The 25,460-nt window shown below is 36.5% G+C and overlaps 1 protein-coding gene across 1 annotated transcript; it reads right to left on the bottom strand.

Annotated features, from left to right (window-relative positions):
- Positions 1 to 25,460, bottom strand: aldh1a3 (aldehyde dehydrogenase 1 family, member A3). The gene is made up of 13 exons (XM_060884251.1): positions 25,215 to 25,460; positions 24,900 to 25,004; positions 22,706 to 22,846; positions 18,238 to 18,367; positions 15,894 to 15,955; positions 13,219 to 13,347; positions 12,300 to 12,413; positions 11,491 to 11,593; positions 6,169 to 6,353; positions 5,866 to 6,030; positions 4,296 to 4,453; positions 820 to 894; positions 1 to 742 (listed from the first exon to the last, which is right to left on the bottom strand). Exons 1-13 carry the CDS (start codon positions 25,302 to 25,304, stop codon positions 670 to 672), a joined length of 1,530 nt encoding a protein of 509 aa, XP_060740234.1. The 5' UTR covers positions 25,305 to 25,460; the 3' UTR covers positions 1 to 669.

The raw sequence follows: 25,460 nt of genomic DNA, 5'->3' as shown, positions 1-25,460 counted from the left end.
ATTAATAGCTTTTTAAATATGGAAAAGCCATTTTAAGACACAAAGTAAATGAGATGCATATATATTTAACGTTTTAAAATCCTCCCATATCATCTGCATATACATTCAGAATTAAGCCCTTCTAAATGCTGGTCTGTTGAATAAGTCTTGAGAATGATTCGCCTGTGAAACATTATTACCTATAGTTGAAAAATGAACAGTGGCTTGACAACAAATGACTATGAGTCTAAATAAACAAATAAATAAATGCTAATCTGGTAACTATAAATTTTTCTTTCCTTTTAGCATTATTAGCCTTACCGCATTTAGGCCAAACCAAGGAAACAAACTTCATATACCATGCATGTCTTGGCTAAATGGCTGCATTTGGAATAAAATTTATTTTTAGCCAGTCTATCGCATAAAGCGAGGCAGGAGGAGGATTTTAGCGATTTACAAAAAGAGACAAAGATGTTCAGATTAAATAAAACATTATACAAATATTTTTTTCTGTACATAACATCTATATAGATTTAAAAAAGACTGGAAAATAAAGAGCTTGTAGATATATAAGAAGTCATTTCAGCAAAGAAAACAAAACGTCTGTCATGTTGACCGTTTGATTCCAAGTAACTTGGTAATTGAACGGTGGATGAGTGATCACCAGGGTCACCTCCAAACAACGGATTCTCAAATCTTCAGCTCACTGAGTTTTATGGTGACTGCTTTGACCTCAGTGTACTCAGCCAATGCGTACTCGCCACTGCGCACAGAAGAACACCATTAGATGTATTGCATGGTAATAAAGTGATGACAGAATGGGAAAATGGTCGAACTTACAGCTCACGCCCATTCCCTGACATCTTATAACCACCAAAAGGTGACTGGGCATGGAGGGCATTGTAGCAGTTCACCCTAAGAACACAAGGAAAGGACAACAGCTTTTAATATCAATACATGTATAATACTACAATTACATTGTGCCATATCTTATAGAATTATATAATTATTATATAATATCTTATAGAAATATAATTTATTTATCAAACTATAAAATTTTTTATTCTCCTTTACAATAAATCACTGTCGTATTCAGAAATCTAAATTCATGGCACTTGGCAGAATCTATAATAATAGGTCAGTAAGTGTTGATTAATATTCAATTATAACAACAAATCATAGATCAATATGAAGTAATAATCAATATGAATTCAATATGCACATTTATTTATTTATTTATTTATTGGTCCATGTCACAAATGTAGCCATTGATGTTGTTATGCTCACTACATACACTACTGCCTCTCTAGGTGGAAGTTTGTTTATATTGTTCCACTGCACTTATCTTCCCGACATTAAATCCCAAAACTGACATTATACATATTGTTATTTTCGCACTGGTTTTACTTTTTTACTCCCAGTGCACTAAACGATGCTGCTTAAAAATGACACCATTTTTTCAGTACGACATACAAAAGTGCTTTGAAATGACAATGAATACATTTTACCAGATTCACTAGGTTACAGGCTCTGTTCTGTTTGTGGTTGCGTGTACGCAATATATTTTTAACAAAGAAAGCATTAATGAAGATAGACACACACACACACACACACACACACACACACACACACACACAAATCCTGCCGTTTATTGCTCCACGTCATGCCTTTATTCGCCACTAGCTAGGGGGCGCCACACACTTTGAGACCCTAACTACAAGCTTGAATTGTCCCTTGGTTTTTGTTCGGCTGCATATATTTCTAAACATCCAGTTTATTTATTTTTCATTATAAATATATCCATTATATATACTCACCAACAGTAGAGGTGCAGTTGTCATTTATGTTGTGTGTGAGTTTGGTCTTTGTTTTTGCTAAGGGGATTTATGGAAGCTAACTGTTTTTTGTATGTGTTTTATTTTTTTTTTTAGGTCACTTAGTCTCTAAAACAGTGATTTTCCTTTTTTTAGCCTTGGTATACACTGAAGATTCCACAGGTTGCACTGTGCTGTATATATCTTACATTTGAGCTAAAACCTGTCGTTAGTGTGGCTCAATTCCTGGCATAAAGGAGGGCACCATATAAAACTATATACATATTATACTCTTCTTATTGTATACAAAACACCTTGATAAAGAATTGACTGGGTAACAACATTCAATCATATTAACCATTTCACCATGAAGGTTAGTTACATTTTTACAACTAGATAGGTGAACTTTATGACCTAAATGTTAACTGTTATTAGACTATAATTCTTTGGATAAGTTTCGGAAAAAAAACCCCACAGTTTTAGCAACAAATAAATTATTATTATTTTTTAGTTTTATATTATTAAAAAATATATTATAGTTTAAATGAATATATATATACACACACACGTGGACAAAATTGTTGGTACCCTTCGGTCAATGAAAGAAAAACACACAATGGTCACAGAAAAAACTTTAATCTGACAAAAGTAATAATAAATAAAAATTCTATGAATGTTAACCAATGAAAGTCAGACATTGCTTTTCAACCATGCTTCAATGGAATTATTTAAAAAAATAAACTCATGGAACAGGCCTATGATGGTACAAAAATGATGGTACCCCTAGAAAAGACTGAAAATAATGTGACCAAAGGGACATGTTAATTCAAGGTGTGTCCACTAATTAGCATCACAGGTGTCTACAATCTTGTAATCAGTCAGTGGGCCTATATATAGGGCTCCAGGTAGTCACTGTGTTGTCTGGTGACATGGTGTGTACACCACTCAACATGAACCAGAGGAAGCAAAGGAAAGAGTTGTCTCAGGAGATTAGAAAGAAATTTATAGACAAGCATGATAAAGGTAAAGGCTATAAGACCATCTCCAAGTAGCTAGATGTTCCTGTGACTACAGTTGCACATATTATTCAGAAATTATACAGATCCATGGGACTGTAGCCAACCTCCCTGGATGTGGCCGCAGGAGGAAAATTGATGACAAATCAGAGACGGATAATCCGAATGGTAACAAAAGAGCCCAGAAAGACTTCTAAAGAGATCCAAGGTGAACTTCATGCTCAAGGAACATCAGTTTCAGATCACACCACCCGTCGTTGTTTGAGCCAAAGTGGACTACATGGGAGACGACCAAGGAGGACACAAATCATAAAAAAGCTAGACTGGAATATGCCAAACTACATGTTGACAAGCCACAAAGCTTCTGGGAGAATGTCCTATGGACAGATGAGACAAAAATGGAACTTTTTGCCAAGGCACATCAGCTCTATGTTCACAGACAGAAAAATGAAGCATATCAAGAAAAGAACACTGTCCCTACTGTGAAACATGGAGGAGGCTCTGTTATGTTCTGGGGCTGCTTTGCTGCATCTGGCACAGGGTGTCTTGAATCTGTGCAGGGTACAATGAAATCCGAAGACTATCAAGGGATTCTAGAGAGAAATGTGCTGGCCAGTGTCAGAAAGCTTGGTCCCAGTCGCAGGTCATGGGTCTTGCAACAGGACAATGACCCAAAGCACACAGCTAAAAACACCCAAGAATGGCTAAGAGGAAAACATTGGACTATTCTAAAGTGGCCTTCTATGAGCCCTGACCTCAATCCTATTGAGCATCTTTGGAAGGAGCTGAAACATGCTGTCTGGAAAAGACACCCTTCAAACCAGAAACAACTGGAGCAGTTTTCTCATGAGGAGTGGACCAAAATACCTGTTGAGAGGTGCAGAAGTCTCAATGACGGTAACAGGAATCGTCTGATTGCAGTGATTGCCTCAAAAGGTTGTTAAGTTAGGGGTAAAATCTTTTTTTTTTTTTTAAATATTAAGTTAGGGGTACCATCATTTTTGTCTAGGCCTGTTCCATGAGTTTATTTTTTTTCATTAATTCAGTTGAAGCATGATTGAAAAGCAATGTCTGACTTTCATTTGTTAACATTCATAGAATTTTTATTTATTATTACTTTTGTCTGTGTGTGTGTGTGTGTGTGTGTGTGTGTGTGTGTGTGTGTGTGTGTGTGTGTGTGTGGCAATTTTCCAGGTTCCACATGGTCTACATCACATATTAGTGTTTATCAATATTAGCATTACGGTGTTTCGAGTTAAACCGATATTCCAGAATGTTCCACCAGGGGGCAGTGTCTGACAAAGAGTTTCATGGTTGACAAATTGAAGCTTGAACAGTTCCCTTCTATTATATTGCATGGAGGGAAAGGGAAAGTTTTCAGGTGGTGTGTCGTTCCCCTAGAGTCTCAGATCCCCTTAAACCCACCATGTTTTCCCTCATGTGTGTCTACAATGCTCTTGTGAATGAAAGTGTTCTGCTTTCTCACCACACAGTGCCAGCCTCCAGGGCTGAGGACACACTCAGTGCTCGATCTATGCTCCGGGTGAACACAGCTGCTGCCAGGCCATAGTGGGTGCTGTTTGCTCTGTCAATCACTTCTTCCTGACTCTTAAACTTCAGAATACACTGAACTGGCCCAAAGATCTACAACCCAAACAACATCCTTATTAAGAAACAGCATTTGTTTTAGTAATTATAAAGCATAAACAGTTATAAACTTGTGTTATTGAAACAAATATCTTTTAATCTAAGTACAAACACAATGCCCTTATTTCTGCAAGTAGTCAGTTAAAAAATTGTCAAAGTTTGCTTATTTATTAAGGGAAGCTACCAGTTTAGCACATATTTACAGCATTTAGCAGATGCCCTTATACAGAGCAACTTACATTTGATCTCATTTTCATACAAATGAGCAATTAAGGGTTAAGGGCCTTGCTCAGGGGCCCAGCAGTGGCAGCTTGGTTGACGTAGGAATCAAACTCACAACCTTCCGATTGGTAGCCCAACACCTTAACCACTAGGCTACCACATCCCACGTATATATAAATCATCATACGTTTACCTGAAGCCTCATAAATCGTATCTCAGATAGATTGTATCTGATTTCTGACACCATTGTCAAAATTGATGTGCTTTCTTTCGTCTTTCTCCTTCTCTCTGTTATGTTTTAGTACATTTTAGTGCATCACAATTCACAAGCATCAGACTCAGGCAGGTTAAATTCAAATTATAATATAGTCTCAATTTGATCTGTATAATTGGCTTGGATAAAACTTAACGTTAATGTTAATGTTAAGGAAATACATCTGACATTACTGGTTCTTCAATCCATGACTAAAAATAAGTCCATAGAAATGACCAGGAATTTAATTACTGCATGTTTGTAAATGTTGTTACATTACTGATCTGAAATCAGGTATACAGATGTAAATATTTTACTTTTCAGGGTCATACTGACTACATGTTAAATGTTATTTACAGTGTATTCATGTATTGTATTAATGAAGGTCACGGTTTGTTCATGTTTGTTCCATGTATTAAATTATGTCATCTAAGAGGACTTTAATGTAAAACGTTACCACTCTCGTAAACTCTCTTTTATCTTTGGATTTTCAGATTAGTGTGTAATGATGTAATGGCCTCATGGTTCTAAAGTACCAAATGTCAGACCTGTCCTGGCTTATCGACTACATTGCAAGTGGAAGACTGAGTTAAATATTTTGATCATTTCCTTTTGATTCAGATGTTACATACAAGTGGCCTCTCAAAAATCTGTTCAAACTTACAGCATTACAGACAGTAGAGCACGGAGGTGAACAGCTAGTGTAAATGAGTTTTATTTGAAATTTAATAGGCAGAATTACAGATTCATGTAACATCCTGTTACAGCCTTCTCATGTTATACTCTGACCAGTAGAGGGCAGATCACTCTAACGCTGAGTTCTCAACCCTGACATAATGAAAATATGATTAAAACATTTCCTAAAACAAGTGTGTTCAGTATCAAAGTGTGTATAAGCAAGTGGCAGTCAGATATTAATTCACAGCATGTTTACCTCCTCTTTTGCCAAGCGCATGTGGTCTTTGACATCTGAGAAGATAGTAGGCTGGATGAAGAGAGATTTGTCCTTCATTACGCTTCCTCCACACTCCAGTTTTGCTCCCTCATGCTTCCCGCTCTCCACCAGCTCCATGATATTATCACATTGCTGCTGGTTAATCTAAATGCACAATATTAAGCTAAGGACACTAACATACAAAATATTGAACATCCAAGTTCCCTAGGTGTTTGGATAAATTGTTAATCTGAAATAATGTGTATGTCTATTCTAAGAGGACAAGGTTATGAGATGTCATACCTGAGGGCCATGTGTTGTTCGGGGGTCCATAGGGTCCCCGGCTACGATTCTCTTAGCGCTTTCAACACTGAGTCTCACAAACTCGTCATATACACACTCCTCAACAAAGACACGTGAGGCAGCAGTGCAGCATTGACCCTGGTTGTAGAATGCACCCTTCTGAGCTTCCTGCACTGCTAACTGCACTGCACACACACACACACACACACACACACACACACCCACACACTGCGTTGTCACAAAACACTGCATCAATACTCTATGCTTAAGAACTTTAAAATGGGTATTTAGGAAATGCAAGTAAAAACATGTCAGCATGCCAAAAACTACTATATAAATTACTTTCAAATATTTTAATAATAAATAAAGTAAATAAAATTGACCCCTTTTTCTAGACAATATAATTATAATATTTGTTTGCCTCAAATCAGATCTGTGCATTTTAAACTGCTACTTACATGAGTGTTAAGTAAATGGATTTAAAAAAAAACAGAATTAGTCAATTATTATTTTAAAACTACAAGAACAAGAAACCCCACACTGTTTAAACATTTTTTAGACCCATTGGCTCAACTGTTTAAAAAAAGAAAAGAAAAAAGGGAACCCAGCATTTTCACACCTTTTGCTACTTAATTAAGAAAAAGTATGAACTTAAAATGCCTACTTTTATTAAATTTGGACATGTTTCAATGGTTCCTGTTAGTTATCGCTATATTTTTTCTTTTCACACAAACTCTACAGATCTTATTGTAATCCTCAAGTTGCCAACTTACATCACATAAAGATATTAACCCGAAGAAGACGATAAAGAAACACTTATACGATCCCTTTGCATCACTCACCTTGAGCCCAATTCTATGTTTAACTTGACTGCTTTTATCACACACTTCTGGTGGGATTTTAAAATCAGTCACTAACTTTTCAATTTAATAAAAGGATTGGTAATGACAATAAGCTACATTTTCCATAATAACAATACTCTGTGTTAATTATTGTGATATATCACCTGACAGTGTGACATATAACTGTTGGCTTTCTCCAAGCCAGTTGCTTTTCCTGGCAAAGGCAATACAGGCAATTGCTCATGGCAGTATCAGGACACTGTGTTCTATACAGGCATGAGATCCCATGGTGTTTATACACCACTGTCTTGCCCTATTTCACAGCAAACTTTCAGCACTTCCTATCGATTCTACATGTTTCAACAGTAGATCCAGTGCAAATTAAACTCAGCTCTCAAAAAAGATAATGGTTGCTAATCAAATTCTGCCACTGGACTGGTTGCATACATTAAAAAAAAAACTTGATTCAGAGGTCTGTATTCTGTATTTTTCTTCACTTTTTTCCACAGTTTAGTCCCTTGCCAATTCTAATCCACCAGCTAGCTCTTCCCTATCTTATGACAGCCACCAAGAAAGGAGAGTGAAGGTGAAGTGTTGATGTGATTTACAAGGGACAGAGTATGCTCTCCCTCGATCTTAGACAGCATGACCAAATTTGCTCTTTAAACTGGATGGCTGTGACCTTGTTCGGGTTTGTGACCTTGTAACCTCCTGGAGATAAGGCAAAAGCTTTCCTTTTTCCATTTCTTTTTCTCAAGCTAGACAGTGAGTTTTGTATCTGTCTGTCTCAAGATGACATGCAGAGCTTTCTGTCATATGTATATAGTGAAGTTAAACCTGCTGTGTCTAATCTCAGCAGTTATGTCACATCAATTCCATTTACATTTATTGCATTTGGAAGACGCGACTTATCCAGAGCGACTTACATTTATCTCACTTATACAGCTGACCAATTGAGAGATAAGGTGCTTGCTCAGGAACCCAGGTGTGGCAGTTTGATGACCCTTGGGTTCGAGCTCATGACCTTCCGATTAGTGGTCCAACACCTTAACCACTTCTCATCACTTCCAGCTTTAATCAAAATCACAAACTCCATTTCAAAGGATCTTCAGGCAGCTAAATAATTACTGATGTTACTAAATTCATCACATGGCCTGTTTCAACACTAATCAAGCACCTTTATTCCCAATTGACACACTCCCTTTAAATAACCTGGTTATTTTGCAGCGTGTTGCAAATCATTGCTTTGCCTTTCACATTTTTTAGCCTATAAATTGCACTTGTGTTGTTAGTCCTGCTTATAGGTTAGTCCTTGCCTGGTCTATTCAAATTGCCTAACCCAGTGCCTGTTTTGCCTTTGCCCTTTTCGTCCAACTGCCTTTTAAATAAAACCTGCATTTGCATCCAAACCCTAACTGATCTCCTGACAGACATACTATCAGACATTCAACATTGCACCAGAAATTGGCAGTGATAGAAGGCAAAGAAGCAAGAGAATATCTTCTTAACCCAAAATAAAGGAACAGAAACAACACAGAATATGCATTAGTGGGATGAAGGAGCCATTTATCTTTACAGGTTTTTATGCCAGAGTTCTTGCTGAGTTGGACTAAAATACAATTCAGCGATATTGTGTCTTAGAAATGTATTTTTTTATTTTTATTAGCTTATTATTTTTATTGAATTTTATTTTAATAAGTATTTTTATTAGGATTTATTAGTTTTAGTATTTGCTAATAAGGGAAGCATATATGCCTGATTTTACCTTTATCCTCTTGAGACCCGAATGTCCTCATATGAGGACATAACATTTTCTCACATGTCATTGTCTATATATATTAATTGTACCAACCTTATATGAGGACTGTTAGGTATAATTCTTTTGCCAAACTGCTTCCTTGAAAACACTGATTAAATTTATAGTTATCAGCTATGAATTAAGAGAAACAGTCAGTAGAAATTGTAATGTACACAACAGTAGCATACGGGTCTCAGGAGGTTAAGCAAAGTATATGCCTAACCTGTCAAGGGATTGCACATGGATGTGGCCATGGATAGGCCCCTTGACCTAAACATCTGCAGTCTTAGCTACTTGTTTGGACACACTGTTAAAGAACAGGTGATAAGATGCTTCACTGCTCATCATCTCTTCATGATGACAACCAGGGAGACATGCAGACCATGCAACCCCACAAAAAGCACAAGAATTAAAGAAAGAGGACTGTGTTTTTATTGTAGAGAGGAAATTCATCTTGCTTCTGGTCAGACTCAGTTCCCCACTGTTCACAGATTCCTGTTTCTATAGCAACAAAACCCTTATGTCTAGTCTATACAGCATCTTCAATCTTGTAACAAACACTCGTCAATTATTTTATCATTTATCCCTTTCAAAAGCCTTGAGATTTAGAGGTCTTTAGCAAAAGAAAGACACGTGCCTTCAATCTACATTATTCATATCACTGTACAAGTTACTGGCTGTCTGCAGCAGGTGTCTACACTACACATTCATCCTCGGTTTATCCTGTTTTCCTTGCTGAGCATAAAGCTATGGGTACATGCAAAGGATACAACCACATCACAAATACCTGGTGTTTTTACTTTGGGAGTAAGAAGGAGGGAGGGTTTTGATTATGCACTCATTGTAGCAAAAGTTTTAATACCCATCACCCTCAGGGAACTCAGCCCCTGAGTAACTAAGTAGTATGAATATTTTAAGTTTGGTATCAACAAGCAGAACTAGTCACTTTGCAGGTTGCATATTGTCATATTCGGTGTGCCTGGCATTTTATAAATAATGTCATGTCATTGCATACATTGATCAGTATCTTTATATAGTTCCCCTCTTTCAAAATTCATGCCCAGCACATTAATAAAATGGACTGAGATAACTTTCCTTGGAAATGACATTAGTGAGGATAATCTGTTTTACATTTACATTACGTTTACATTTACGGGATTTGGCAGACGCCCTTATCGACTTACATAAAACAACTGAGCAGTTAATTGTTAAGGTCCAGCAGTGGCAGCTTGATGGCTCACAACCTTCCAATCAGTAGTCCTAATCTTAACCACTGAGCTACCATACGTCCATATACTGTATATATTATTATATATATAGGTGGCATATTTAGCATATTCATATACATCCACCGGGTTAAGTCTTTCAACCTGAGAGGATTCCAAGCCTTAGTAATAATATTTTGTTTACGATTATCTGGATTAATAAAGCCTGCATTAAAATCCAGACACATCCATGTGCAATCCCTTGACAGGTTAGGCATATACTTTGCTTAACCTCCTGAGACCCATATGCTACTGTTGTGTACATTACAATTTCTACTGAATGTTTCTCTTAATTCATAGCTGATAACTATAAATTTAATCAGTGTTTTCAAGGAAGCAGTTTGGCAAAAGAATTATATCTAACAGTCCTCATATAAGGTTGGTACAATAAATATATATAGACAATGAAGTGTGAGAAAATGTTATGTCCTCATATGAGGACATTCGGGTCTCAAGAGGATAAAGGTAAAATCAGGCATATATACTTCCCTTATTAGCAAATACTAAAACTAATAAATCCTAGAAAAAATACTTATTAAAATAAAATTAAATAAAAACAATAAGCTAATAAAAATAAACAAATGCATTTCTAAGACACAATATCGCTGAATTGTATTTGTGTAAAAGGTAAAATGGTATATTTGTCCGATTTAAAAGATTGTTTTCGTTTTTTTGGCCATAGCCTCATGCGATGGATTGTTTGCATTATTTTTTTTAAGATTTGTTCATTTGTTCATTCAAAGGCTAAAGCTGTCCATTAAAAAAAAACACACACAGATTTTTTATTTGTCACAGATTTACTCTAAAATAATAGATCCTAAGTTAGATATTTTAAAGATATTAGATATTTTAGATAAGAAAAATAAACTTTTTATAATTTCTTGAAAAAAGTCTTTCCTGTAAATACTCCACTAGTGTGATGATGCAGATCATTGTATGTGTTTAAGGTCAGTTTGAATAAAAGCTTTATAATTTTACTATTATACTTCACCTTGAAAATATTTTCAAAAAATTAAAATGCATGCTCTGTATTTGCTGGGCTTCATCTCTTCCTTCACCCCTTCTTACGTTCCCCTTTCAGTCCTAGCTAATGGTAGCGTTTATTTGGTTTACTGTATGTTTACTGTATAACCCATATTATAGTTAGTGATTAATATGCTTTTGTATGAGTAACTGAATAGTAAACTGAGACTACATACTGTGAACTATATATAAATGTACCTGAAGTCTGAATACGTCATTGATTTGATTTTCCAGTCCATTTAATTTGTCATTCATTTTTATTTCCAGGTACTGAGGTTAGTCTTTGTATTCATCAGACCCTTAATGTGAAGCTCGAACCCTTCATTTTTTTTGTTGCATCTGCTCATCAACCTTTGTGTGAGCACAAGGACATTAAAAAAACCACATCACTTACGGTCTGAGTCAGCAAACACAATGCAAGGGTTCTTTCCTCCCAGTTCCAGCGTCACTCTTTTCAAGTTGCTTTTTGCTGCCGCCTCTTTGATCAGCTGACCCACCTGAGCACAAAGAGAGCAAACAATCATGAGTGCTTTAAGTCAACGACAATGTTGACGTCAGAACACGCTTGTTTGATTTTGGAGATGCACAAAAATGCCTGGAGGGAAGACAGGAATGAAGTCAAAAGCTTTTAATTCAAATTCAGGTCCTAAATTGCATGAATGTATATGGCGTTTATGCAAGTGTGGCAAATATATAGGTATAGGAAAAAACTTTTGGCTATGCCTTAAAATGTTTTAGGAGATGGCTTTGAAATTCTGTGTGTGTGTGTGTGTGGTGTGTGTGTGTGTGTGTGTGAGTGTGTGTGTGTGTGTGTGTGAGTGTGTGTGTGTGTGTGAGTGTGTGTGTGTGTGTGTGTGTGTGTGTGTAAAGGTTAATAAAGGTTAAATGAACGTAATACTGCACTAATCTCTCCTAACAGTCTTTAGAATTTCACCAAATCCATGATCAGTAAAAATAATAGTTATAGTACTGATCATCCTGGAATCATTCTCAGAGGGTCTTTGACCTCAACATCTTTGATTATCTTTGAGAAGTCCTAAAGATGCTTTGTACAGTCGAAGCTTGTACAGAGGTATGAACGTTTCTCAGCAGAGCCTCTTTAAGAAACAAACACCCCTTAATGAACGATTTCTCACTTTAATGATAAGTTTGGACAAAATACCACATCCATTCCTTTTCCTTTTGTTAATGAGGACCTTATACCTCCGTGGAACCGGTGAAGGCAACTTTGTCGATGCCCATGTGGCTGGAAATGGCTGCCCCTGCTGTTGGGCCAAAACCTGGCACAATGTTCACCACTCCAGGAGGAAAACCAGCCTGCGAACAAGAAAACATAAAAAAAGAATCCACTCCAGGGGTTTAGCTAAAAGTCGTTAGGAATGCTAAAATACTTAATGACTTAAAGCTGAGGCTTTTCTATAGAGACCAAAAATAAACTGATTAATGGGCTGGTAAAAGAGGTGAAAACAAATGACACACAAGTCATGACCTGTCAGGTCGAAAAATAATGCACACAAAGAAGCGTCTCTCTTTGATGCCTCTAAAGCACTCTCATTCATGTAATTCAAATTCATGACCAGAAATAAAAGCTCCGCTATAGGATTGAAGAGAAAGTTAATCGGTTGGAGAGTCCTGAAGTTTTACTCAGTGTCACCGTTTACAGTTGATAAGCTTTCAGACTTGAAATAATAAAATAATCATATAATCAAAAGCTCACAGACTATAGAAGAGTCTCAAAGCAGTTTCATTTTGACTTACACACCTATTAATGTTTAGTGTTTATTTCAGTCCAGTGTAAGAACATCTTGAGAAACAAAAACCTGCTGAAGATCCTTTAATTAATGTAAAGATTTTAGTCTTATAAACTATTAGTTAAAGCAGGTGTTTCATATTCAGTTAATCAGTAAACTGTTGCTTTCATACTGTAATTTATAGTTTATTAATTAATCTTTATTATTATTATTAACTATTCCAGCAAGTATAAAGATCCATAGAAGATATATATTTTAAATAAATATACTTCACTCGAACACTATTTATCTTCACTTAAAAACTTCTCGTAATCCATGAATTCTTTTCTAGAACAAAAATAATAGAAATGATTCCAGATGAGATTCTTCACCTCTTTGATGAGCGCGCCGACATGGAGGGCCGTCAGCGGAGTTTCTTCAGCCGGCTTGATGACCACCGTGTTTCCACAGCACAAGGCTGGAGCAATCTTCCATATGAACATTAGTAGAGGAAAATTCCACTATAAAAGATCAGACAGTTTAAAAAAGTTAGATTTCTGCATGTCATCACTTTATTTGAATCCCGTTTACACATGAAATGACCAACTAGGTGAAGATTGTACTAGATCATTTACTTCTAATCCTGTAGAAAGCCACAGACAATGAGTAACTGATAGCCATAGCGTGACGTGTTTGATGTCTCAATGCAGATTAGCTCTCTAAATGTCTGTCACTGGAAAAAAAAAGACATTGCTGAGAACGCTGGTAATTCTAGAAATCATGAAAACATGCCAGGTAGATTGTTCACACGGGGGGGTGAGGAACACGGTGGGCAAAAGGACTACCTCCATCTCTGCACACATACACATACAGTCGTGAATTTCTTGTTTATCGCTCACTGTTTGCTCTCTTTAGCTTGAGATGGAGTCAGTGAAATTTGATGGATTTTGCTTGAGACAGAACTTCCTGTTATTTCTTTCTTGGTGAGTCATGCTCTTTATGTGCCAGTCGAACTCTCAGTAATCACCCGTACAGATTTATGATCCAATCTCTCGTGTCTAATGCTAATTTTTTTGTGCTTTTTTGGAAGAAGATACCATCCATCTCTTTTGGAACTTCAAATTTAAATAAGCTGAGAGTTTTTTCCCCCTTTCTCACCATCAAAGTCAGTAACATGATATATACAGTAGAGCAACATCTGAGTCACTCAGGAAAAAAAAATCTCCCATTACATCGACCACATTTGCTAATTATTATCATAAGCGATGACGGATGTTGTCATAGACACACAGATTTCCTCACAAAAACATCCCATATCCTTCATTGAGAAATGTGGACGTGGTCAGGATTAGGATTAATAGAATTCAAGATTAGGATTGAATTACTAGTGAATGGGTGGCATTTTGTTTCATAGCCACAGTGAAAGCACATGATTAATACAAATCTTATGGATATTATGCAAAAAAAAGGCAACACGGGTACAATAACAGGCTATAACAATGGCTTTCTGAACATCACAGACATGACGTAAGCATATGGAGGTGATATATAATGTCAGTATTAACGCAATATGAACTATTTCTGATAATGTGTGCGTACACTGGCATTGTCTCCTATAGCCAACGCCTGCCTAGATTCAGTTACCGATCGGTCTAGGAAACGCCCAGACTCACTCACACACACACACACACACACACACACACACACACACACACACACACCTACTTAGGATTAATGTTATCTGAAATACTTGAAATAACTTCTTTTGTCTAGTTTTGAAATAGAACTAGATTTGTATGCTTCACATCGACTCCGATATTTCAATAAAATGACAATAATTTAATTATTATTAGGTTTCTATTATTAGGTAAATAATGTTTAATTATTATAACATTCACTTTAAAACAACATAATAATGAATGCATATATACGTGCACTAATCAGGAAATAAAGAAGCGTATACATAAGTGAGTCACATATTAATAATGATGATAGAAGTAATAGCAGACAACATAATATTGTGGACACAGTGTAAGTTAATCAAGGTGTTTAACAGGTAGAGCTGCTGCCTCACTGCTCCAGGGTCCACGATCTGATCCTGAGCTCGAGTTACTGCCTGTGTGAAATTTTGAACGTAGGATAACCCAAACTATTTTACTAACTTGGTTTAAATCACAGTTTAATCCTTGCTTACTCACTACCACTTATTTTGAGTCAACATCAAGATCAAAGCACTTGATTGCTATGAGACTGTAAAAATGGCTGTGGTAATGTTTTTGATGCACTTGTGTATATAGTGTACAGTTATAGACAGGGAAACGATTTATAATCACACTCTCTGGTTTCATTCAGATGAGGATGTTAGCTTTTAAGTCTGGTTCCTCTCAAGGTTTCTTCCTCATATTGTCTCAGGGAGTTTTTCCTTGTCACGTTTGTGGTTGTCTTGCTCAATCAAGATATATAAATATAAATCTCAATCTTTATAATCTTGATTCTGAATTGATATATTCCTGTAAAGCTGTTTTGCGACAATGTCCATTGTTAAACCTGTTATACAAATAAATCTGGATTGAACTGAATTTTGCCGGCGGTTGATCAAGCATGTGGTCATCACTGGTATATCATAATATAAGAGTATTTGTATGTGTTTATGCATTTGTATGTTTTAGTACTGGAAAAACAAAAGTTACATAATAAGTTAACTATTATTTATCTACTATTTATAATATTATTTATTATTACTCTGTACTGCACTGTGTGAACTATGGCTTTATCATTAGTTAAGCCTTAATGTCTGCATATTTGTGGAGCTTATAGTTATTCCACACCAAACTGCATTACATAAATGATGATCTGAAGGGCATCTGGATAAAATATCATTACCCTGAGGATGGCGTCACATTATGTTGTCATTAAGACCTTTCTGTTTGCCTAATCAAACCACCTCCTACGCATCAGTTCTAGTTTCCTTCTATCGTGCACAGATAAAATCATGCCTGTCAACATGACATGACAAGCTCCGTAACAGTGAAATAAAGATGAGAATCGCATATATATATATACTTACTGGAATGATTGCTCCACATACACCAACTGGCTCATGTTTGGTGAAGCACATGAAATTATCATCTGTTGAGAAACAGAAATGAGGAGCGAGTACGATTAGCAGCACACTGAACATTTCATCTGGTGTTTAAACTTAAAGACAATCATACAAAGACAACCACAGGCCTGGACAACGTGTACAGTGTGTCTGAATCCTGCATGATTTTTTTTAGAGGCAAGGTGTGTGAGAAACTGATGTACTATATTGTCTATCACCTAACTTTCCTCTCTTTCTCTCAAGAGTCATATATCCTACCAGAAATTATATTCTCTTGTCTGGGGTTCTACTTTAGTACGTGTTTTGGAGAAGACTCTCCATGACTTAGCATTTCCTTTTCACACATATGAAGAGGTGAAGAGGTTTAACAAAGGATGTGTTGTCATGGCATTCTATGACTGATTATCATTTTATCTGTGAAATTACTTTGTGTTTCATCAACACTCATTTTTCATATGAATATTGTATTGGGTAGAAAAACTAAATCAGTTATCCAGTATATTTTAAGCAGTCTGTATCCTTCTGCTTTTTTTCTATCTATATGTTACATCTTTTATACAAAAAAAATTAAAAAATGTAAAAATCCAAATTCTTTGCTATTTCAATGCTTTGGCAAATCTGTAACTGCCCTCGGTTTATCTGAATGGATATAAAATGGTTAAAGTGAATGATTTGCTAATTAATTACCTGTATCTCTAGAAAGATAGACAGATATACAGTCAGATAGATAGAGAGATAGGCAGATAGATAGATAGATAGATAGATAGATAGATAGATAGATAGATAGATAGATAGATAGATAGATAGATAGATAGATAGATCAAATACCAACAACAAATATACTTAGAAGAAGTGTTTTAGGTTTCACAATTTTTTTGTAGGAAGAGTAACAGATAATTGAATATATCTCTATCCATTTTCTCATAAAAATGTCAATCAATACTGTACATGCCAGTGAAACTATTTAAACGGATTTGATATGAGTAATTACCATGATAATTATGTCTATGTATTGATCTGCATAGACAGACACTGATAGCAATAGCAACATTTTTTTCAGTCTATCTAGGATGCAAAATTTGCACTCAGCTATTCATACATCACCAGACCGACAATTAAAACATGTATCCAGGACAAGCTTGTCACTTAATATACTAATAAAAAACACAGTCACCTGATTCTATTTCTGTAAAAGTCTCAAGACACAATGTGAGTAAGCCAAGCGAAGGATTAAGCAGAACAGTAAGCATTATTGACATTTTACAGCATCAAAGGTCATCTGGTGAACTTCCCCAATTCTTAACTGTAAAGTTGCAAATAACTGAAGATAAGTGTCAAGTAACTTTAACACACTCCCATCTCTCCTTCCCCCACTTCCTCATGCACCTAAAAGCTGTCCTGTACGCCCACACTACTGTCACTTCTGAAAGAGCATCACACACACACATACACACACACGTATATGACATTTCACCCCCGCGCGAGTATGAAGGAACCACGCCTGCTAATCTGCCTAAGCCGCCCTCTCCAAGGCCTGACCTTCTCGTGTTTCTCCACGCTGCAGTGTGTCGGCGGGATTACAGACTCTCCGACTCCCTTCCCACAATGCTCATCTCGGCCTGGCATCAGCCAGAGGGCCCTTTTGACTGCCGATCTCCCACGTCTGCTTATCAAAGGTTACATTTCCATAGCAGATATTTGGTGTAAGGATTTTGAACAGTCAACCTAAACTAAAGCTGACTACTGTTTTGCTTTAGACAAAAGACCACATCAAAAATGCCACTGTCTAACTGTTATGTAGAAGTTATAAGTAAAATTTGTTTCATATGTGTCGGCACATAAATTGCGTGATTGTTTTGGCTTGTCACTGGCAGGAACCTCAGGATTAACAGAGATGTGTGCTGTCAGGAACAGAGATCTCTGACCCTTTTGCTCTGTGGCTCATCTGCGGTTTCACCTCAACGATTAGGATCAGAGCCTCTTCCTTTTGCTTTGTGCTCCTGGCCCTTTCGTCTCGAAGCGCTTTATTTAAATCTAATCAGGAGGAAAGCGGCCAGCTTGTTTTGTCTAGCAGATCTCCTGGAGTGACAAGCAAACTGGTGAAGAGGAAGAATTACAGAGGCAACCGAGCTACCGCCCAGAGCTAAAGAGAGTCCATACACCACGTTTGGCTGAAGCGTCGACTCGTTTCACCGCAGTAAACTTTGAGACGTTTAACGGGTTCTGCAGTTTCAACATGATACGCGGACAGCCGATACGGTGAGGCTTTACAAAAGAGTTCATGTGACATTTGTTTGGAAACACTCACCCACTGGCATGGTCTTGCCATGGATCTTATCCGCCCAGCCGGCGTAGTATCTCAGTGTTCTGATGCTTCCTTCCAGATCAACAAAGAATGACTGCAGAAAGGGTTTCCCAGTGTCCATAGTCTCCATAGTCTGGAAATGCAAGATTGATAAATCCAGTAAACACAAAATGTATTTTACTTTCATTTTAACACAGTATGTAGCACTAAAGTAATGAGAAGCTGATTTTATTGTAAAGCAGATTAAAAAAAGGGCAGATTTCACAAAATCTGCTAAATCATATTTGTGCCAGACTGGGAAAAGCCTTCACAATGAGAAATTAGATTTCTTTTTTCTCCTGAATAAATATATAATCCTGAAAAGTCACTTGAAATTAAATATTGATCTATTTTAAAATTATAAAGGGAGAAACTTTTTATTGTTAACTGTGAATGAGACGCAAGGGAACTGCAGATATTTTGAAGTTCAGAATCTGATTCTTAGCTGATTTGATTAAACAAATAAATTATGTCCATTTTCTACAGCACACAGATATGCATCAAGATGCTCAAAGCATGAAATTCACTATTTGCCACAATTAGAAAGTAAATAAAGACATTTCCAGGTTAGTGAAATGTACAGTTACTTGAAACTGAGGCATCAGGATATGTTAATGGTAGATTTTTGTACATTTTATTTCATCTTTAGCAACCCTTATTTTCCCCTACATTTACATTTACTAGAATTCAGTCACAGAGATGAAACGTTTTCCCAAATTCCCAATCGCTCAGGAAATCTACTAAAATATTTTGAAACGGTTGTTGTTGCTCTTGAATTACTCTTGGCCCAGTTATTCATCTCTAGATTTCACCCCTTTAAAATCAGTTCTTGCCGAACGTATTTTCAACAAATACCTGGAATAATATTTTGTGTGAATTCAATATATCTAACTGTATAAACTATATACTGTAGATAGTTGGAACTATCTCAGATTTCTATATCATCCAGGTATCCAGGTAGTACCGAGACTGATGAGAAGCTATGCACATAAGTAAACACAACACACTAAGCAGTCCCTAATAAATAACAGTTTTTATATGCGACAGAAATGCCAAGGATTTAATATGCTCTGGGATCAAGAGTTCAGAAATGAAATAACAATTATAATAAATTGAAGCCTTGGAGTCGGAGAACAATGACTGCCATCGACGGAACTGGCAGAACTTTTTCCCCTAGAGCTGTTTTTCTGGCTGAGCACTAGATCACTGATGATGGACGGATTACTTAATATGATTCATAAGCACTGAATAGGTTGCTTGCTGTGTGCTGTCTAATAGTCTTAAGTGTATATACTGTATATACCAGGGGTGGCCAACCAGTCAGAGACCAAGAGCCACATTTTTACTGTGTTACAACAAAGCGCCACATCATACACATGGGCACACATGAACATCACCTTTTTTTCCCCTGCCATTTTGAGAACGAACTTGACACAAATTGTTTACTCAAATGATCTTGCTCCTACTGGGAAACTTTGAGGTATTTTCATCCCACTCACAAAAATACTGTATTGAACTCAAGCGAAGCGAAAACGAACATTAAAAAGACACAAATACAAACTTTGATATGAACGTAAGAGCCGCATGAAACCGGGCAAAGAGCCGCATGTGGCTCGGGAGCCGTGGGTTGGCCGCCCCTGGTATATACGCTCACTGGCCACCTACGGTTGTGTTTACTGCCCACCTGTACGATTATAGAATCTGCAAATTATGTGGCTCAGAGAAATCTATAAAATCATGCTTTAGTTTAAAAGCTTTAGTTTAACATTTTCACATCAGACATCAGCATTAAAGGGGAAAAACTGCACCATGGAAGTGGTAGCTCAGTGATTAAGGTGTTGGACTACTGCTCAGAAGGTTGTGAGTTCAAATCCCAGGGACACCAAGCTGTGACTCCTGGGTCCCTGAGCAAGGCCCTTAAACCTGAATTGTTCAGCTGTATAAGTGAGATAAATGTGTATCTGCCTAATACTGTAAATGATTAGAGTATTTCAGGAACTGCTTATTTACTGGGTTTTCACACTCTCTAGAATTTCTACAGAATTGTGTGAAAAAATAACAACAAAACTATCGTTATCAGCAGTTCTGCATTCAAGGAAAATCTTTGAACAGACAGGAAGCCTATGGAAACTGAAATAACCATTCTTAACAACCAGGGAAAGCAGAAAAGCATTACAGAATGCGCAACCTAGTGATGGATGAACTACAAGCAGAAGACATCATCAGATTTCAATTCAAGAACAGGAATCTAAAGAGGGCACTATTGCCAGTTTTTATGTTTCAATGATTTTTTTTAAATATTATTATCCTTTTGATATATATATATTTTTTTCTCTCTCTACGAGAAGATCTACACAAGAGATCGGTATGCAGAATCATGACCAAGCTGTCATTTGAGTAAAAGCAGATCGTTAAAGCGGTACACAATATATGGAAATATTACATCATTTCTGCACAGTAAAATTTAACAGAGCTAAAAGAATTATGTTTAATCTGATCCTGACGATCCTCAAGGGATTGCTGATGTATCGATAAGGAAAAAGGACCTCGAATCACTTTTACCCACTCTACTTTATTCCTGAAGTGTAAATGGAATTATTCTAATTAGCTCTATGGCAGAACTGAATTAACGCATGTTTGCCATTTGCATGTGTTCTGGAAAAATACGTCTGGACCAGCTGCAAAACTACATTCCCAAGTGCACGCTCTAATTTAATTCAACTTGGCAGCACAAATTAAAACAATAATATAAATCTATTAATACTGTATACTTAGAGATTAAAAACTGGATGTGCACTCGAACATGTGTGAGGGGAGAAGGCGAAATTGCTCATGATGTCATCGTGTTTTTCTGCCAGTGCCATTGTAAATTCAAAGTTGGCTGCTTTCTCTAGCAACAACAGTTACACAAAAGTTTGACTAATCATTAAGAACTTGGACATAACAATAATAATAATAATAAAAAAAGTCTCAATACACAGGAAAAAATATGAATCTCTTTATGACAGGGCTCAAAGAGAACAGTTCAGCCAAAAATGACATTTACACAATTTCCAATTTATGCCAAATAGAGTTGCTCAGCCAAGATACATTTGCTGCTTTAGTTCTGCACTGGAGCTATGAGGCTAATGCAGCTAGCAAATAAAGCCTAGCACATAGCCATTACTGTAGGTACACTGAATGGCTGTTATGGAATCATGGGTTCAGTGTCACTAGGAACACATGAGGCTAGACAATGTGGTTCAAAATGTGATTTTGGAATTTGGTACCATACAAATTCTTTTATTTTATGAAATCATTTGTTTGTGAACAAATGATAGTTATTTCTAAATTGACGTCGGACGTGTATGTGATGTTTACGGACAACGGTTTTGCATAGTGCTGAACTGCTCGCTGCTGGATTCCCTTCAGACACTAAACTTGTCTTGGCCATCAGATTACTTATTGGTGAAAGAGACAAATTACCTGCATTTGATTTTTGCTCATACTATCCCATTTAATTCAATTTAATTCTATTCAGTTATTCAGTGCTTTTAACAATGGACAAAGGACATCACAATAAAGCAATATTCAATTTGTCCTATTAAACTCATTAAACTTAATAGAGAAGGACAGAGTTACATTGGGAATTATAGACTTTTTAAGAGGATTTGTCCTAGAATTTAGTAGCTAACCAAAACTGATTGAAATATTTTCCTGTCACTCGAGTAAACTTTCTGTCTGTGTGGAGTTTTACATGTCTCATGTTCTGTCTCAAGGGTTTTCTCCCTGGATTCTCCAGTTTCCTCTCACCTTTTAAAACAGCTGTGAATGAAGTGGGAAAGTGTGTGTATGTGCTGCATAACACACTGCGATTGTAACCGGGTTGTAGTCCCATCTTGCATCCACTGTTCCTAGGATAGTCTCCTGAGTCACACTGCCCAGGATAAAGCACTCACCAAAGATCAGTGACTGATTTATTTATTTATTTTTTATTAATACTGATATAATATCATGAACTATTTACTATATTAATGAACTTTTTAAAATTAAGGCAAAAATAGTAATAAAGAATATGTATAATAAATATATAATTAAAGAATATATTAAGATATTGTATTATATCTAATAAAGCATTAACACCTACACTGTTGAAATAACTTCCACATCTGAGTACAACAAAGCTTTAGTGGTCCATTTGCCCTAATGGTGTTTGACCAGCTGAAGTGAATTTAGGGTAAACAAACACTGTAAAATCAGAACTGGATTTTTTTTTGCAACGTTCCATTTCAAGACTGTTCCTTTTTTTTTTTTTAGCTCGTAGCTCCTTTTTTCAAAGCCGAGGCCCTTTTTTTTCAGTGAGCTTCTGACACCTGTGGCAGTGTGTGATGGACGCGTTCAGACAGGCGTGTTAAGCAGCGCCGGGGGGAAGCGAACTACTGTTTGCACTCACAGCGAGCAGACTGCGCTCTCTCTCCAGCAGGTCAGCCAGCGCATTCAGTAAGCGGCCCCGGCTCGACGCATCCATCCTCCTCCATGCTGAGCCCTGCTTTATCGCCGCTCTCGCTGCCTCCACTGCTTTGTCCACATCAGCCTGAGGACACAGAGCCATCACAGTACAGCTTCATTTAAAAAATAAAAAATAAATTCAGTTATCTATCCAGAATTGAATCGCTTTTGCAGACACGTCAAAACCCTGAGCATATTAAAATCTGGTGTGATGTTATAATTATTTGTTTTCCAGGCTGAATAAAGTATTACAAGCTGATTTAACTCCTACAGTGTTACATACAGCTAGTATTTATAACTATGACATTTAAACGAACAGTGCTAAATTAACACTAATATCTTTATTTAGTGTGCAAAGTGTATTAACACTACAGCTCTTACAGCATTTAACATCATCCGGTGTGTTAAAGTACCTCATATAGTGTTGAGCCACACTCACATTAATGAGTTCAAACATATTCCGAGTGCTGAATTAATATCCAATGATGATATATAATGTTGAATTAAACAGTGTGGAATTAACACTAAAGCTGATCTAGTGTAAAACATCATCTGGTGTGTTAAAGTAAATTATATAGTGTTGAGATCACAATCACAATGATGGGTTATCCTTTAAATCATGATTTAACCGTCCAGTTCTTATTATCCTGTAGTGAAGAACCTCCAGCAGCTTTGAGCTAACATTTAAAGTGACGGGTTAAAATGTAGTCTTAGATAAACACTGCTGAACTCAGACATACAGATGTTATACGGCACTGGATTAACACCACATCTGTTAAATAGCATTAAGCAGCATCTGTGTAGTGAAGCTTGTTTTCACAGAGCGAAGTTAAAAAGAAACCGTCTTGAATGAACTCTAATTAACATCGCTGATGTAACACTTACCACTGTTAAATAGTGTTGAACAGTGTTAAATAGTGCCTGCTGTGTTCATGTTACTCCTACATGGTTGAGCTAGTATTGAACAGTGATAAGTTTCAACATTCATCCTTAAATTAACATCACAGATTTAACACTTTTGACTGTTAAATAGTGCTGAATTAACACTATTATTGTTTAGTAGCACTGAATGAACACTACAGTGCTGTTAGGCTGTTAAATAATATTCAGTGATAAAGTAACTCCCAGAGTGTACAGCTTGCATTTAAAAGTACTGAGTTATTGTTGAATTAACACTATGACTATGAAATTGACAGTGATCAAGCAACTCCTACAGTGTTGAGATAGATATAAACATTATGTCCTGAATGCCCTGTCATGGGCAATACTGAATTAACACCTAGGGCCGGCATATAATGAATTAACAATATAGCTGTTAATGCGTGTTGACTCATTATCACTATCTATAGCTAAGACATCATCAGTGTTATAATAGCATCTGTAGTGTTGAGTAACTCCTGCTGTGTTGAGCAAGAATTTACAATAATGTGTTAAAACTTTTCCTTGTACAAAATTTTACTTAATACTAGCTGTATAGTTATAAAACAGTGTTTTGAATTGAACTGTGTTGAATTAACATTCAATCAATTAAAATGTTAAATTAAAGTAAGCTAGCAGGACAGAAATAAATGAAATACTAAAAAAAATTCATCCATATCTTATTGGTGTTTAGGGCTGACGTGTGGTTCTTTAATGGTTCATGGTCAGGATGTATGCTTCTACATACATGAACATCCATGGAATATTTCCATTGCACAATAGATTCTTTGGAGTGGAAAAGGTTTCTTTAGATGTAAAATGTTCTTTAAGACACTAAGAAGAAATGGGTTCTTACTTTATTTACTAAGTTTCATAGGTTCATCTACTGTATGGCATCACTGCAAAAACCCCTAGTTGGTTCTTCTTTACACCTTTATTTTTAAGAGTTTATAAATACTATAGTAGTTCCAGGACACGCGGTGTGGTGTGTATTAATAAAACAAAGCTGTAATGCCACCGGCCTCAGGCTTGCTCGTTAGGGATAAAGGTTAGAGATAAATAGTAAATTACTTTTAAACTGTCCAAATTTTATTCTCTTTTTATACTTCTATAAAGCTGCTTTGAGACAATGTCAGGTGGTGAAAGTCAGTTGCTATACGAATAAACTGAATCGACAGTGAACTGTATAATGATAACTGGAATCAGATCTAACAACTTACTTTATCAGCCTCTTGCACGTCGCAGATTTTCACACCTGTTGCAGGGTTGATTGTAGGAAAGGTCTTTTCTTTCGAAGAGCAGTGCCAGTCGTTATTAATAAAAAGCTGCAATGTGGAGAGGGATTATTTATTGTACTTTTTAGTAGGCTATAAACATTCAATTATTGAAGTGTTCAGTGAATCTGACAAAAATACAGCACATTACGCAGAGACCCTGAGCACGAGCTGTTCTCATTAAGTACAACCTTTAATTTAATGTTTAACCATATATTTTTTATAATGCAAAAAAATAAGGAAATACTTTAATCTGTTTACCTTGGTGTGTTTGATTTCTGAGATCTTCTGAGGTTGTGGCAAACTCACACTCAGAGCCTCTCCATTCTCTGTAATCCCGTTCTGTGCCATGACAGAGCAGCCGATCCTCACTGCCTTGTGTGTGTGTGTGTGTGTGTGTGTGAGAGAGAGAGAGAGAGTGAAAGTCTGTTTGTGTGTGTGTATGGTTGGGTGGGTGTTTTGTATGTAGTTGTGTGTGTGTGTGTGTGTGTGTGTGTGAGTGTGTGT

The sequence above is a fragment of the Tachysurus vachellii genome, chromosome 1 (genome assembly GCF_030014155.1).
Source record: "Tachysurus vachellii isolate PV-2020 chromosome 1, HZAU_Pvac_v1, whole genome shotgun sequence".
In the NCBI taxonomy this organism is placed as follows: Eukaryota; Metazoa; Chordata; class Actinopteri; order Siluriformes; family Bagridae; genus Tachysurus; species Tachysurus vachellii.
The sequence above is the reverse complement of the archived record's forward strand: the minus strand, read 5'-3'. Positions and strand labels throughout refer to the sequence as shown.

Excerpts from the sequence above, each read along its gene's own strand:
- aldh1a3 (XM_060884251.1), bottom strand. The coding sequence starts at position 25,304 with ATGGCACAGAACGGGATTACAGAGAATGGAGAGGCTCTGAGTGTGAGT. Across the intron at positions 22,847-24,899 it reads ACGTGCAAGAGGCTGATAAA|GCTGATGTGGACAAAGCAGT; the intron begins GTAAGTTGTTAG and ends CTGTGTCCTCAG. Across the intron at positions 12,414-13,218 it reads TCGGCGCGCTCATCAAAGAG|GCTGGTTTTCCTCCTGGAGT; the intron begins GTGAAGAATCTC and ends TCTTGTTCGCAG.